The 14021-nt window shown below is 41.7% G+C and overlaps 1 protein-coding gene across 5 annotated transcripts in view; it reads right to left on the bottom strand.

The window, feature by feature from the left end:
- Positions 1 to 14021, bottom strand: part of LOC128444267 (cGMP-inhibited 3',5'-cyclic phosphodiesterase 3A) — a 75686-nt gene that overhangs the window by 18233 nt on the left and 43432 nt on the right. For all 5 annotated transcript variants that reach the window (XM_053426638.1, XM_053426639.1, XM_053426640.1 and 2 more), the window contains 2 exons: positions 6649 to 6909; positions 4152 to 4309 (listed from right to left, as the gene is read on the bottom strand). In XM_053426638.1, coding sequence (XP_053282613.1) covers positions 4152 to 4309; positions 6649 to 6909 — 419 coding nt within the window. The remainder of the gene's footprint in view (positions 1 to 4151; positions 4310 to 6648; positions 6910 to 14021) is intronic.

Genomic DNA, 14021 nt, shown 5'->3' with positions numbered 1-14021 from the left:
CCTTGGTAAAGTCTCTTCTAGATTTGGTTCTAAGGACCAACCAGATTTCTTATTTATTGTATAAAACTCATCAAAACTCCTAGGGTGTCTGTTCTCTCCAGTTGTGTCTGTATAACCTGTGTCAGAGGCAACAGCTGTGACAGTGTGTTTAAGTTTGTGTGTGTTTGTGTGTTAATTGTGGGGCTCTGGTGACAGGGGAGAGGTCCAGGTGTTTGTTTATGCTCACACCACCATAAGTGGCAATGCTGCTGAGCCGGGCCGAGCTTCAGGACCAGGCGACGGGCCTTTGTGTACAGAAGCTGCTCGGTGTGCTTACATTTACAGAACTTGTTCAAGTATCACGCTGCCATGGTGGAAAGAGTCCCAAACAAGCCACTGACAGACGTAGCCCACACAGGTACAGAGGACACAAGACAAACCTGTTGGTGCTGACCTTTTTTTTTTTGCTGTGTCAAAAAGTTGAAAGTTGGATTTAGACATTAGTTATAGCGCTTTGTATCAGCTTGGGAGTATATTGTTTCCATAGTGAAATGTGGTAAAACTGTTATATGGAATCTATTACAAGTTTTAGAAGAAGGATACAGGTACAATATTTACTTATTATATCAAAGTATTATTCAACTACTTATTGATTTGATAGCATCAATGCAATTTGGGATATGATCAAAAGCCTGAATATGACTTGTGACCATGAGCATTAACCTGCGACTGCATGAGCCAGCATTCTCCACTTGGGACAGCTTTCCACAAGAATTGGAAACCTGGCTACTGGGATTTTCCCCCCATTCAGTCACAGGAGCATTAGTGACATTGGGCACTGTGTTCGGCAAGAAGTCGACATTCAAAGTCATCCAAACATTGTTTGATGCGGTTGAGGTCAGGTTTCTGAGCAGGGAAACCCAGAACTCCACTCAAAAAAACACTCTCATTTGACCTCACTTTGTGCTCTAGAGCAGTTTCATGCTTCCCATAAATGTTTGCCACAAAGTTGGACGTAAGCTGGTGTCTAAAATATCAGAAAGAAACGTTGTAAAATTAAGATTTACCGTAATTGAAACGCAGGAGCCAAACCATAAAACACAGCACTGGCCTTACAGTAAACAAAAGCAAGGGGACAGATGTGTCTACATACTTTTGGCCTTATAGTGTGCATGGGTCAGATTTCGGCGGGAGGCTCATTTCACATATTTCAGAACCATTACTGTCACAAAGTCAGAGATTATAACAATGTGCAGGCACTGAAGTTGCCTCAGCTCAGGTGTTACATGATCCGTCCTGATGGATGCAGCAGAGCAATGATCTGCCCTTTTTAATAAACTTGTAGGAATAATCCCTTCCACATGCCGATAAAGTAGAAAACAATGGAAAAATTACTGCATTTAATCTTTGGAGCAAATACTGCAGTTATGTCTATATAACCTGAGCTGCAGACAGAGTCTGGCTGTTTAGTTTGTCTGGGCAGCTTGGCTTAAGTGACTGTAGCTTGGAAGACAACACATGCTTTTATGGGAACAGCTCAGTTTTACAATACAGCCATAATCAATTAATATCTTCATGCAACACACGACAAATAATATCTGCACTCAACTGAAGTACATGCATTGCTTATTTAACTGGCAATAACAAAGTAGGCATCATTTGGAGTAAGCTTTGGGAAAGCATACGTATATCAACTCAATACATTAGGACAGTAACCTTCAGTAAGTCACCGACATAAACCCTTTGTATAACTGATTAGACAGACGTACCACACGCCAAAACTTTCCGAACCTATCCACCAAAATTTGTTCTAAATTAATCTGTGGCAGGAATTGTTCCATGCAGCTGCAGCGTCAAGCCTCATTTTACATCTAAAATACATAGCTTTATAAACTGCAACAAGACTCCGGGAGTTTGCAAAAAAGCGTGAGTTAGTTTGCGGACTGGTCCAGTGTATGAGCTAACTGATTGAAATCTGAGCCTAGATAGTAAGCGTATAATGAAAGTGAGGTCGAGTGACAGTTTTAAATTTCTCATATGAATATATATATAATAAACTCAACATTTCACTTAATATTTCATATTTTAACCTGTTAAAATCAGGCTCCTCCTCGAAAATGAGATAAAATGAATAATTTATCTCTGTAACTACAGGGTCTATATGATTTTACATAAAGGTAACACTTTCTGAAGAGGTGTAAGCATCACTATAGATGTTGTGTATTCAGATGCTAGGTCAGTTTAAATGATGATGGAACACAACTTTAACCAAATACGTCATGTCCGCCTTAAAATGTAATTTTAGATTGAATATCCCCAAATCATGACCTCCTCGTCCGCAATCTGAGGCAACAATTGTTGTTGCCTCAATATTCACATTAACTTGCAGCTGAGCACTGCAAAGTATTTCATCAAGTGTATTATTGTTTTCACCGTCATTATGAGCCAGACATCATGGTTTTCTTAAATTCTCCTACAAGTTAATAATTAAGCTCAGTTTAGAGGTCAGACTAATGTTCTCATGCAGTATTTAGAAAAATAAGATAACAATTACATGCATGCCTTTACACTAACCTACATTATATATACCACTGACATATCTGTGCTGCTGCTTTGCCTCGATCAGTAGACTTTATGCCCGTGACACAGATTCATCAGGGGACAAACTGAACGAGGAAGATGAATCACAAAGAGATTCTTTCTTGCTGAGGCGTACTTAATATTTTAAAGTCGGGGAGCATGTGCTGTCGAGCACCACTTGTGCATCCACGTCATAAAAACATTGCATGCACGATAACTCATATTCACGTACACGCAAACACATGCACAGCTGGTAGCTCTCAGGCTGAATCTCCCTTTTCTACCACATTGAAATTCGGGAAAAAAACCTTATTACCCTCGAGCTGTTCGGAGATTATCAAAACATAAGGTCAGAGTAATCAAATAATAATTCTGCAGAATACAGTCTCTGCACAGTTCACAGTAAATTATGCTGAAATTATTCACTTGGTAATCATCACTTGGTTAATAAATTAAAACTGTGTTTATTCAAGATTTATTGCATCAATGTGATTTACGTGCAAGTAAGAAAACAGCAGACACAAACACAGCTTGTATTTTACTGGGTTTACAGGAATACGTGGCTAACGTGTCTATGTTTCATCTGAGTCTGAACGCAATGGTCCGATTTCCTCAACCTCAGCTTTTACTTAACTACCTCTGCACAACTCCACCACACGTATACTGTATGACGTGCTTACATGCACAGAGAAACCCATGAATGCATGTTAACACTCATCCCTAAACACATAAACTGTAGCCTTCTCTGTCCAACAACACTCGTACTCCCCAAAAATGCAGAGAAACTGTTATAAGACCTGAATACCATGCAGTTTCCATTTTATCACACGCACACAGGTCAATATCCATGAAACTTTTGTGTAGCCTGAGTTCTGTGCTATCTTCAGCACTTATGTGCTGAGAGTTTATATGTGTGCCTTAGTTATTCAGGTTAATGTGTTCGCCTGTGGGACATTTTCCATTTTGGCTCCCTTTGCACACATATCTTTTTCCTAACTGCTGTACCATTACTGTTCACTGCTGAGACCAAATCTCATAATCTTTAGAGTGACGCGTCATTCTTTTTGTCTGAGTCCTTCTTAAATCATTTGTACCACAGCCACCAACAACTAAAGTGCAAATTTGGCCATAATTAGTATAATGAAACACAAAAATCTAGGGGTTTGCTTCAAACATAAAAATTATACAGCAAGCATGGGACCTCTTAATGCACAACTTGAGCAAAAGTGAGGGTCTGAAGAAAGAGTAAGTGCCTGCTGGAATAAAAAAGGAACAACATAAGAGTGAGACCAGGCGCAGGTCTGGGTTCAGGGGTCACTGGCCCCTGCTTCAATCTGATTGGCCACTGAAGTGTACCTGTCCTGGCAATAGTCTCTCTATATAAACTAGTTACTTACTAACAATATACTAACAATAAAAATGACAACGTGTTATTTAAAATAATTCGGGATTTTTTTTTGAGAACACAATGAGCCTGAAACCGGAATACATTCAATGATGTGTGGCTTTGACTCTAAGCTATAGAGCTAACAGTAAAGAAGGAATGACTATCCATCACTGAGTGAGGTGTCAGTCAGTTGTTGTGCGGCTACCTGCAGATGAGCGTTTCATGGAAGGGTTTGATGCTGGCGCTGCGATCCCTTCGGACGGGCCCGGGCTCTATGGTGGGCATGCCTGTGGCGGAGGTGGTGGTGGTCCACGTGGAAGAGATCCTCCTCAGAAGACCCGGGTGGAGACTTCGCCTCAGACGCTGCACAGACAGACACACACACACAGGGACGTTTATTCCCAGACACACACTGAACATGACTGAAAAAACCTTCTAATCACTGGAAATTAATTCAATCTCCCCTCATGAACTACAGGAGACAAACAACATGGCTGTGATTGTGTTTGCATGGACATAAAAGCTATAAAAGTGCCCCCACATATAAGATATCATTTATACTCATTCACTCTGTCTGTCTGCAGTGAATTGAAGCATCTAAATGAGACAGTTGTTTTTCCTGCATCTGCCCGAGATGAAACAAATGATGCAGGTGATATGACTTGGAAAAATGTTTGTTCATTTTATTCAGAGAATCAGCGCTCGCACCATCATTGACTGGGGGATATTGGCCGGCAGCTGGGCCAAGACCGCTGCTCATGGTACATTATTACATCCAATTTCACGATTGCATTTCACAGATACATTTCATCACCGGGATTCTGCAAGCGTGATTCTCTTTGTCTCGTTCTCTCGGTCGCTTTCATAATCTGTCTTTTCTCTGCTTTCTCTCTGGGATTCCCAGTGGTCTGTGCCCTGGTGACGCCTCCATCTGTTCGGTGCCATGCAGCAGCAGCAGCAGAGGCAGCAGCAGCAGCAGCTTGGCATGGCAGCGCTAAACATGGCAGCCCTTCTCTCTCTCTCTCTGTCTCTCTCTCCCTCTCTCGGCCCTCTGCAGGGTGACCTAGTAAAGATCGTCTCGGAATCCTGAATGAGCCCATTCACAGCGAGACGTCATACACTGCGTACACTCTCTCATACAGGGTGTTGGTAAGGTCACTTTAGGGGACATTTCGCTGAGTAACACTCCTTTTGGAGCCGTCAAACATACACAAAGACAACAACCATGCACAATTGCTATATAGGATGACACACAGATGCATTTATGCACCACAAAATTGCATATATTCATTGACCAGGGTCTACAATGGTGCTATTAAAATGTTTTTTTTTGTAGAGTATAAAACAAAAATTGCAGGAAATTGTGGATTTAACTTCCGAATATGAAAATGGAACAATGGAGCTGTGGTGTGAATTTGCAGTTCAATTGTTCCATTCTTTAATGAAAGCCCTGCAGACACAGACCGAAGGCAGAAACAACCATAACACAGAATGGTACACACACTGTATCACTATCAGCAATTGCTTGAAAATACCAAGTCCTCCTCACAAAGAATATCTGATTCAAGTTTATAACTGGATTCATTTCTACAACTATTTAAATGAGAAAAGTGAGATCAGTCTAGCCTCAAATGTTTTGCAGGTAGCTAAGTCTCATTCATGTTTTTTAGATGTCCGTACAGCACGTGCCTCTGATGCAGTGGTATTTTTGCAGCACACAATAACTGCGTTTTGGGAGAGTTCTTGAAAGGCATCAGTATGCACCACGATAGACATCAAACTCTTAGCCAGCAGCCAGAAAAGCAAGCGCAAGGGTTTTCAGTCCTCCACTAACCGCCTCTGCTGCTCCTGCTATATTCTCCCCGCAGCCAGTTAAGAGCCGAGGAAGCCGTCCCTGGGGAGTGGTAATGAGTGCAGCCTCACTGGCCTCTCCACGCAGTTTGTCTTAGCTACTTTTACAAAGTTCAGTCCGTGTAAAAATACACCTGTCCAACGAGTGACGGCACAGCAGCCATCAACCACACAGAGGCCTCTGAGACAGCCAGGGTGGGTGTCTTCCTCATGTAATGGTTTGACCCCATATTCGGGGTAAAGAGCCTCTTTCTTTGAGACGTTGTCTTTGTAACCATTTGAGAGATGTGTTCACCATCATGTTGCCTCTTCTCTTCTACTCAAATCACTCACACACACACACACGCACATGCACACACACACACACACACACACACACACACACACACACACACACACACACACACACACACACACACACACACACACACACGCAAACACTTTGTCTGGCTCTGCACATCTGTCATGTTGACACAGCTGTGGCTATATGAACGGTGCTCCGAGCACTAGACGTGCTCTATTTTTCTTCACTCAACTCTATGAAATATGCTCCTTCATTTGATGCTAAAAGCTCTGAGAGCAGGAAACACTCATTAGCTGAAACACGGGCTAAAAGATTAACATGTGTGGGGAGCACTGTGTGGTGTATAAATCATTTAGCCTTATTAAGGTGGACCACATTTCCATCAAAGGAGGATTTCAGCCGTTTCCAAATGCAATCATTCTGGGTCTGGGTCTCAACCACTTTTGATGAACAATTCTGACTCTGACTGTTTGAGTAAAATATCGACACTTTCATCTGGGCTTCCAAGTGTCTTACCAGTAAAGTCAACCTTCACTTGTTTCTCTACCTTGTGGATGGATGTCTTCTCCCCTTTCTCCGGTCCCTCCTCCGAGTCGGAGCAGGTGTAGGCATCGCTGGGGCTGAGCAGGGAAACAGGGCGTGGCCGGTGCAGCGGCTGGAAGGTGAGCTGGGTGGTTAGCAGGTTGCTGACAGCCCGCAGTGAGGTGCAGGTGTTGGGGGGCAGCGAGGGGTCAGCCAGCAGGTCTGTGATCAGTCCATGGGCCTCTCCCATCACTGCTATGTCCACCATGACTGTGGTGCCTGATGACTGCGGGGTGACAGGAAGACAGAGAGACAAAGAGATAACAATCACCGCTGCTCCAGCCATTTTGAGTAGATGCTCATTAATGGCGGGGTGTGATAGCGGCTGCGCACAGCGTCTGGGTGGAACGCATGAAGGGCAGGTACATAAACTATTTCAGCAGCTCCCTCGTGAGAACATAATGTGATTAACTGTGACATTGGCATAACTTCTGCCATTTTTCCTACAGAACAAAGTTATCTGTAGTTATGTATTGGATTATGTTTTTGCTTCAAGACTAAGTGCATTATCTTTCACCCTCATGGAAAGTAAATAGCAGCTTTAAAATGTGTTGGTTGGTTCACTGAAATAGGAAGAAATAAAAAGAATGGAGCTTTTTCACTCCCACTCCTCACCCTGAACATCTGTTCTTGCTTTGTGTAACTATGCTGAGTGGATACAATCTCCTGTGAGAAGTGTATGACTTACTGATAGTCGCATCTTAAAGGGAGAGTTCACCCTAAAATGAAAATTGACTCATTATCTATTCACCACTGCAGATGGAGGTGAAGTGTTTGAGTCCACAAAACACTTTAGGGGTCTCAGGTTTAAACAGTGTAGCAGTCAAATCCAATACAATTTTAGTAACTGGTGACCGATTCATCAAACATAAAAAAAGAAGATGCTGAACTGTAGATCAGTTTAAAAGACTTAGAGGTTATTAAAAACCAGCGTGTTTTTTTTTTAAATAGTCAGTTAGAAAACTTTTAAAATAAGAATAATTCCAAACAGAGTTTGGTGTATTTGTTACAGCTGCAGCTCCTCTGGTTCAGGAAGCTGAGGATCAAGGATAATATCCATCGGTCAGTTGCTTATCATTTCAGTGTGTAAGATTACGCAGGGTCAGAGCTGAGGTCAACAAATTGATAGACTTTGTGTTACATGAAAACCCCTTAATCACTCGGACATGGAGCCCAAATGCATAAATCACTGTGTGGCTGCAGAGGGCACTGTTGCTCAGTAAAAGTTTCATACTGTTGCTTTAAATTTGAACCAACCAGTTCAAACCAAAATGACAGAAACGCATTTTCAAGTAAATGCTATAATATTATTCCATGTTTGCCATATAAACCTTATAAGGTGATAATATATTAGTTGTGTTTAGGACTTATTGTGCTGCATTCAAGTTTATTTGAATTTAATTTAAATATCTAATGTCTCTACTGATCTTTAAAATACAATACTGGCCTATGAAGTTTCAGCACTTATGGGAAATTTAACAGCAGCTCAAAATGTTGTTTTTACTGACGTCCAGTGATTGAACAGGAAGCATCAGTGCACTGTGACATCATTGTCAGATGTCAGACTGTGGATAGAGGAACACATGACACAACATGAGGTTAGTCAACACGAGGTTAGTGCCCTGCTTTTCCTTTTATATGCTGATTTCATATTCATGTATAGGTAAAATAGAAGTAGTCATCCCACTGATGCCGACAATTCTGTTGGAAAATTTGTATTTGAATACTTTTATATTTGTATTTATTAGGGGATTTACAATAAGTTGATAATTCTAAAAAAATTTAAGTCATTATTATTACTCTGCTCTATCGCTACATTTACTTTGGTAAAGGATCTGAACACTTCTTTCGTCACTATGCTTTATGTACTCACAATAAATGATATCACAACAAAAGAAGCTGATGTAACAAGGACAGTGAACACTGCAACAGCGTTTATGCAGATATAATGTGAGATGCCAATTGCACAGCAGTAAATATTAAAATTCATGAGGAGCTTTGTCCCATGTTGATAGAGAATGTGTTATATGAGGACACTGGCAACACACACGGCCATGAACAGAACATCATCAATCAAGCGACAACGAATGACAAACAACAAACAAACCAACCAACTGAAGAATCAACGTGCAAACTAACAAACGCACCCACCAACTACTGAACCAATAGACAAACCAACGAACAATACAACCAGCCAAGCGCGGATCTTTACGATTAACAGGCATTTCTTGAGAGCAATTCCTTGAGGGGACACCTAAGGGGAGCACCAAACGTCATGATCTTCGCTGCCTCTGGCCCTATCCTCTGTGCTGAAGCTGGCAATAGGGTCCTCATGATGTGCTGGGCCCCTGTCACCTGGCTCTCTCTCTGGATCTGACCCTTCCACCACTCTCAATGACCCTGAACAGTCTGTCTCCTAGAAGAGGAATAAGGTGCTCACAGTTCAACACAACAACAGGACCAGTGTTTAAATGCGAGAGGGCCTTAGCATCACAACTTGGAGATAATATTTAATAGGAGCAGGTTGTGAGTGCCTTAATAAAAAAGTATACAACTTTCTCAAAATGTCTACAGTAAAATATTTTGATGCTTGACATACAGATAGTGGGGTCACAAGAGGGAAGTGAGCATTATTGCTCACCTCTTCAAGATTTCTAATAGTATTAAAAAAAATAGAGCGTTATCAATGCCATTGGTAAAATGGATCCAAACTTCCCTTCAATTTTCTCAAAATGTCCGCAGTAAATTCTTCAAAAACTTGACATGCAGTAGGGGTCACCATGAACCAGAGTTAGGTGAAAATACTTTGTCACTTTCCCTTTAGTTTTCTTAAAAAACAGACGGCCTTTCTCTCCACTCCAAGACGAAATAGACGTGCAATATTAGTAAACTGTTGCACAGCTACCACTTACAAGAAGTAAGAACCATGAGATCATATCGCTTTGAGAGAGAGAGAGAGAGAGAGAGAGAGAGAGAGAGAGAGAGAGAGAGAGAGAGAGAGAGACAGAGAGAGAGAGAGAGAGAGAGAGAGAGAGAGAGAGTGTGTGAGCAGAGGACAAAACCTCCATGAGGCAGGGAGAAGGGGTGTGGGTGGTGGGCAGTATCGTTTCCTATGTTTGCAATGATATTGAGGGGGGCAACTCTCTGAATGAAGCAGGGACCCCCCTACCCCCCCTGTCCCTCCTGGGAAATCAGCCCCTGCAACCAACCACAGAAACAAACAACGAAACAACCAACAAACCAACAAATTAACTATCTAACTAACTAACTAGCTAGTGAACCAACAAACCTACACTTACTCACTGACAGCAGAGTCAACAATATAAAATAATAGACAATTGAATTTGCACCTATATTATCACAAGATGTATATATTCACTCATAGCGTGAGTCTGGGATTCTGCGAGGCTTTTAAAGTAATTTATCCTTGAGGTTTCACAACAATTATACACACACATGCTAAAACACACACACGTAGACTTAGAACCACTCACACACGACAGGTTTTATTGTGCACCGTATATGGCTTCTTTAAGCTCAGAGAAAGTAAAATCATGAGGAGGAGCAGGGAGTTGTTCTTCACAGTAGGAGTTGTTGCACCCGCAGCTTTTAAAAAGACAACATTAGGCTGAAACGTGTTCAGCAGAGCTGCTTATTACTTGATGCTTAATGAATGGACTCATTAGCAGTGAATCAGCGGGGATCTGACCTTTGACTTCCTCGCTCCTGACCTCTGAGACGACCAACAGCCGGTGTCTGTTCCTGACCGTCTGCTCTGCGGTGGTGTGAGCCGGCCTTGTTTTCACAGGGTAAAGTGAAAAGTTCACAACCCTCTCCTAATAGCTGGGCCTAGAGCAGCCGGATAACCACCAGCTAAACACAGGTCAGTCTCGGCTGCCAGCTAATTTATCTAATAAGCTCAAAACTTGTCCTTTATCAGATATTTCTCCTTCAATGTCCTATTCACTTTGACACCAGCTGCCAGGCACCCAGCATTATTCTGTTTACACTGGCTAAGTGGCTGGAGGTTGACCTGAACAACACGTGTTCGCTTTCAACAGGTGTGTTCAGCGGTGCGAGGACATTCCCCTACACATCTCATGAAAAATCTGACACGACCAGCATTGGGATCAAACTAATCTCTTTTAAAGACAAGAAGATATCCGGAGGGACGTCCGATGGATCATTTCTGGACAGATGACTATTGTACTCCTGTCATCCTTCCTCTCCTCTGCATCTTCTCTTCTACTTCTCCCTTCTCCACTTCCTATACTGTGCCCTGGTACCTGCTGGGAAGACTGTATGTAAACACCTGTCTCTCAGCTCATTTACAAGCTGATTTAGGAGTTTGTTAAATGGGGGTTAAAGCAGAACATGGCTGCTGGAGAACATCTGTCTGGACAGACAGCAGTAATAGATAGGGGCTGCACAATACAGCCACAAATTATATGACTTGATGCCAATCATTTTCGCCATAAATGTCATATAATAATTTATTTTTTATTCTAAAGACTGCTTTGTGTTTAGGTTGTGGTTTTAAACTCGTCTTTATGGACAGAAAATGACAAACAGGAAAAATAAATTACAAATCGGATCAATTATGTGTTATACCTCCTCACTGTGTGCAGTCCAGTCACATCACTCATGTTGTGGGGACATAAATCTGTATACACATAATAGGGACTTGTCTTCCTTTATTGGGACAAAAAGCAAGTCTCTAGGATATCAATGTAAGCGATTGTAATGCCAGCTGAACTCATGGAGTATGTGTGTGCACACAAACATGCAAAAGTTAACCCCTACTTCTCACACATTCAACTCACCTGCCAAGTGAAAATAGCAGTGACATATCCAGAGGTTGACACAAAAATACACAGTGACACTGTCATGTAAACAAATACAAAGGGCATTATCCTGAGTGTTCAACATAGAGACACGTGTGTGCACCCAGATAAACACACTGTGCAAGGAGGATAAGCAGTGCTTCCCTAAGCTCAACTCACTCAGATTCCGAACCTATAAATGGGATTGTAATGATGAATGTGTTGGGTTTGATTTTACTCAGGGTGCAATCCATTTAATGGCCAAACCCTGACATGAAAAGCATAATGTGGTGGAACGTGTGTGGGGAGCCTTGGAGAGGTCAGCTTTGGGACACAGTGGAGTCCATGCTTCCACTGAATTTGTCCGATAAATGACCTGAGATCGCGTCTGTTCCACTATACAAGCCGTTACCTTAAAGAATATGTGTGCGTGTGGTGAGGAGCTGGAACTTCAAAGCTGGCGGCAGTGAAAGATAAAGAATCTAAAGTCCGGACCATCCCTGGCTCAAGCATTTTTACGTAAGCTTTTATTTTGCTACGGTCTTGGCCGGACGGTGCCGCCTGATGTTTCTAATCATCCAACAATCTGCAATCTAAAACTTGAGAATCATCTTTGTTCATCCTGTGACACATCAAACCGAGACTAAGTTACATAATATCAGAGGTTACATAAGCATTTCCTGTCAGGTTAGATGATCATTTTCATTCATCAGCCACATTCACCTCTGTAGCCGCTGAGAGCTTAGATCCGGTACGAGCCCCACTCAGAGTCTTGGGAAGAACTCTTGAGTACCAAAGAAATAAAGGGTTTTGGACGGATGTTATGATGCCGCGTTTCAAAGAAGCTTTATATATTTCCAATGGTACCATAGTGATCTTTCCTACCTTGGACCCCTTCGTAATGTCCATCAAACACAGTGATTCAAATCAAAGTTTTTTAAACCTTCCACTGTGGCTGTACATGCAGGTTTAATCACTTATTTTAAAAGTTTCCACAAGTATACAAGCTCGTTTTACTGCTTCCACATTCATATAAACTATATAACAACAATAATTCACATCTGCGAGCTGTCAACGAGTGGCTGCCACTGGCTCACACTCCTCTCAGCAGAGATGTGTCTGAGATATACACCCTTCGGAGTTGGTGTAGGATGCAGCTCCTCTGAGAGATGGGGAGCAATGTACTTTAAAGCAGTCGTACTCTCTTTGATCATCAAAACCGCTTCCTCGGACTGAAAATGATTAATCGCTCCTCTGTTTCCAAGTGAGATGGATCAGTCTTTATAGGCAACTTACACTCAGTCGATGGTCCCGACAACAGCTGGCAGCAGCAGGATGCCATGGTGGGAAAGTGAAAAACTGACAAGCTCTCCTTTAGCCAGATGAACACACTGGATGAGCTGCTCACTTGGCTAATGCATTTACAATTTTATGTTTCAGTTTGGATACTTGTGATTTGAATGATCTCAGCCAAGGGGTTTTTCTTTTCTTCTGCATTTGTGTAATTTTGTGTGGAATGGGTCAAGGAAGAATCCATTAAACTGTTGGATCCAGGATCAAGTGGTGGATCCAGGTATATGTTTTCAACTTTCTTTAACATTGTGAGCTGTTTTTTCATAATTTTCAATAATAATTAATGGTTATTGATGAAAGAATCTGGCATATTTAGGGGACCAATATATTTATTATGTGAAAATTTCAGATTCTGGATCTAGTAAATTCAATGTCTCCATGGTAAATGTGAAGCTACTGACAGCAATCAGTTAACTTAGCACAAAGAATGGAAACAGGAACAGCTAGTCTCACTCCATCAAAAAGTAAGAAAATACACCTCCCAGCATCTATAAATCTCACTAATGAACACATCTATCTTGTTTGTGAAAATTGTTAGCTTAACTATTGCCAACTAGAAGAACTGGATCTACTTTCATTTTTGTAAAAAAATGATTTTTAACTACTGGTATAACTTTCCACAAGAGAGCAAATAAGTGTATGTCTAGCAATGATACTCCTAATCCAGCAACTGTTCACGACCTCGGGTCACAAATTCACCACAAATCTTTCGGGTATTTGATCACAAGGCTCCACTTTTGTTTCTACGTTTTATTAGACTGACTCCAAGCATCAATATGACTCCAGTTGACTCCACAGCAAAGCAGTTCATATACCAAACCCTGCGTGATCATTCTGTTATGACATTTTACGATGAATAACAACAGTGTATATGATCAATGATCGTACTGTTTGAACAGTACATCAATAGACTTGCCATAGATTAACACCAGAGCAGCAGTTCATGTAAACCCAAGCAAGGGCCAGTCAAAACAAACCAGCCATCACTCCTGAGGAGTGAAAAGCTGTTGGTCCACACAGGCTCTCTGTGCTCGAGGCCCTGCTCAGCTGTGTCTGTAGATTCAGTTTCAGTAAGCAGAACCAAAATTGGACCAGATCATGTTTGTGCTGGGTTCATCTGGATACTGCACCAGATCGATGGAGATTTGACTTTATTTGAAAT

This window comes from Pleuronectes platessa, chromosome 7, assembly GCF_947347685.1.
Source record: "Pleuronectes platessa chromosome 7, fPlePla1.1, whole genome shotgun sequence".
In the NCBI taxonomy this organism is placed as follows: Eukaryota; Metazoa; Chordata; class Actinopteri; order Pleuronectiformes; family Pleuronectidae; genus Pleuronectes; species Pleuronectes platessa.
The sequence above is the reverse complement of the archived record's forward strand: the minus strand, read 5'-3'. Positions and strand labels throughout refer to the sequence as shown.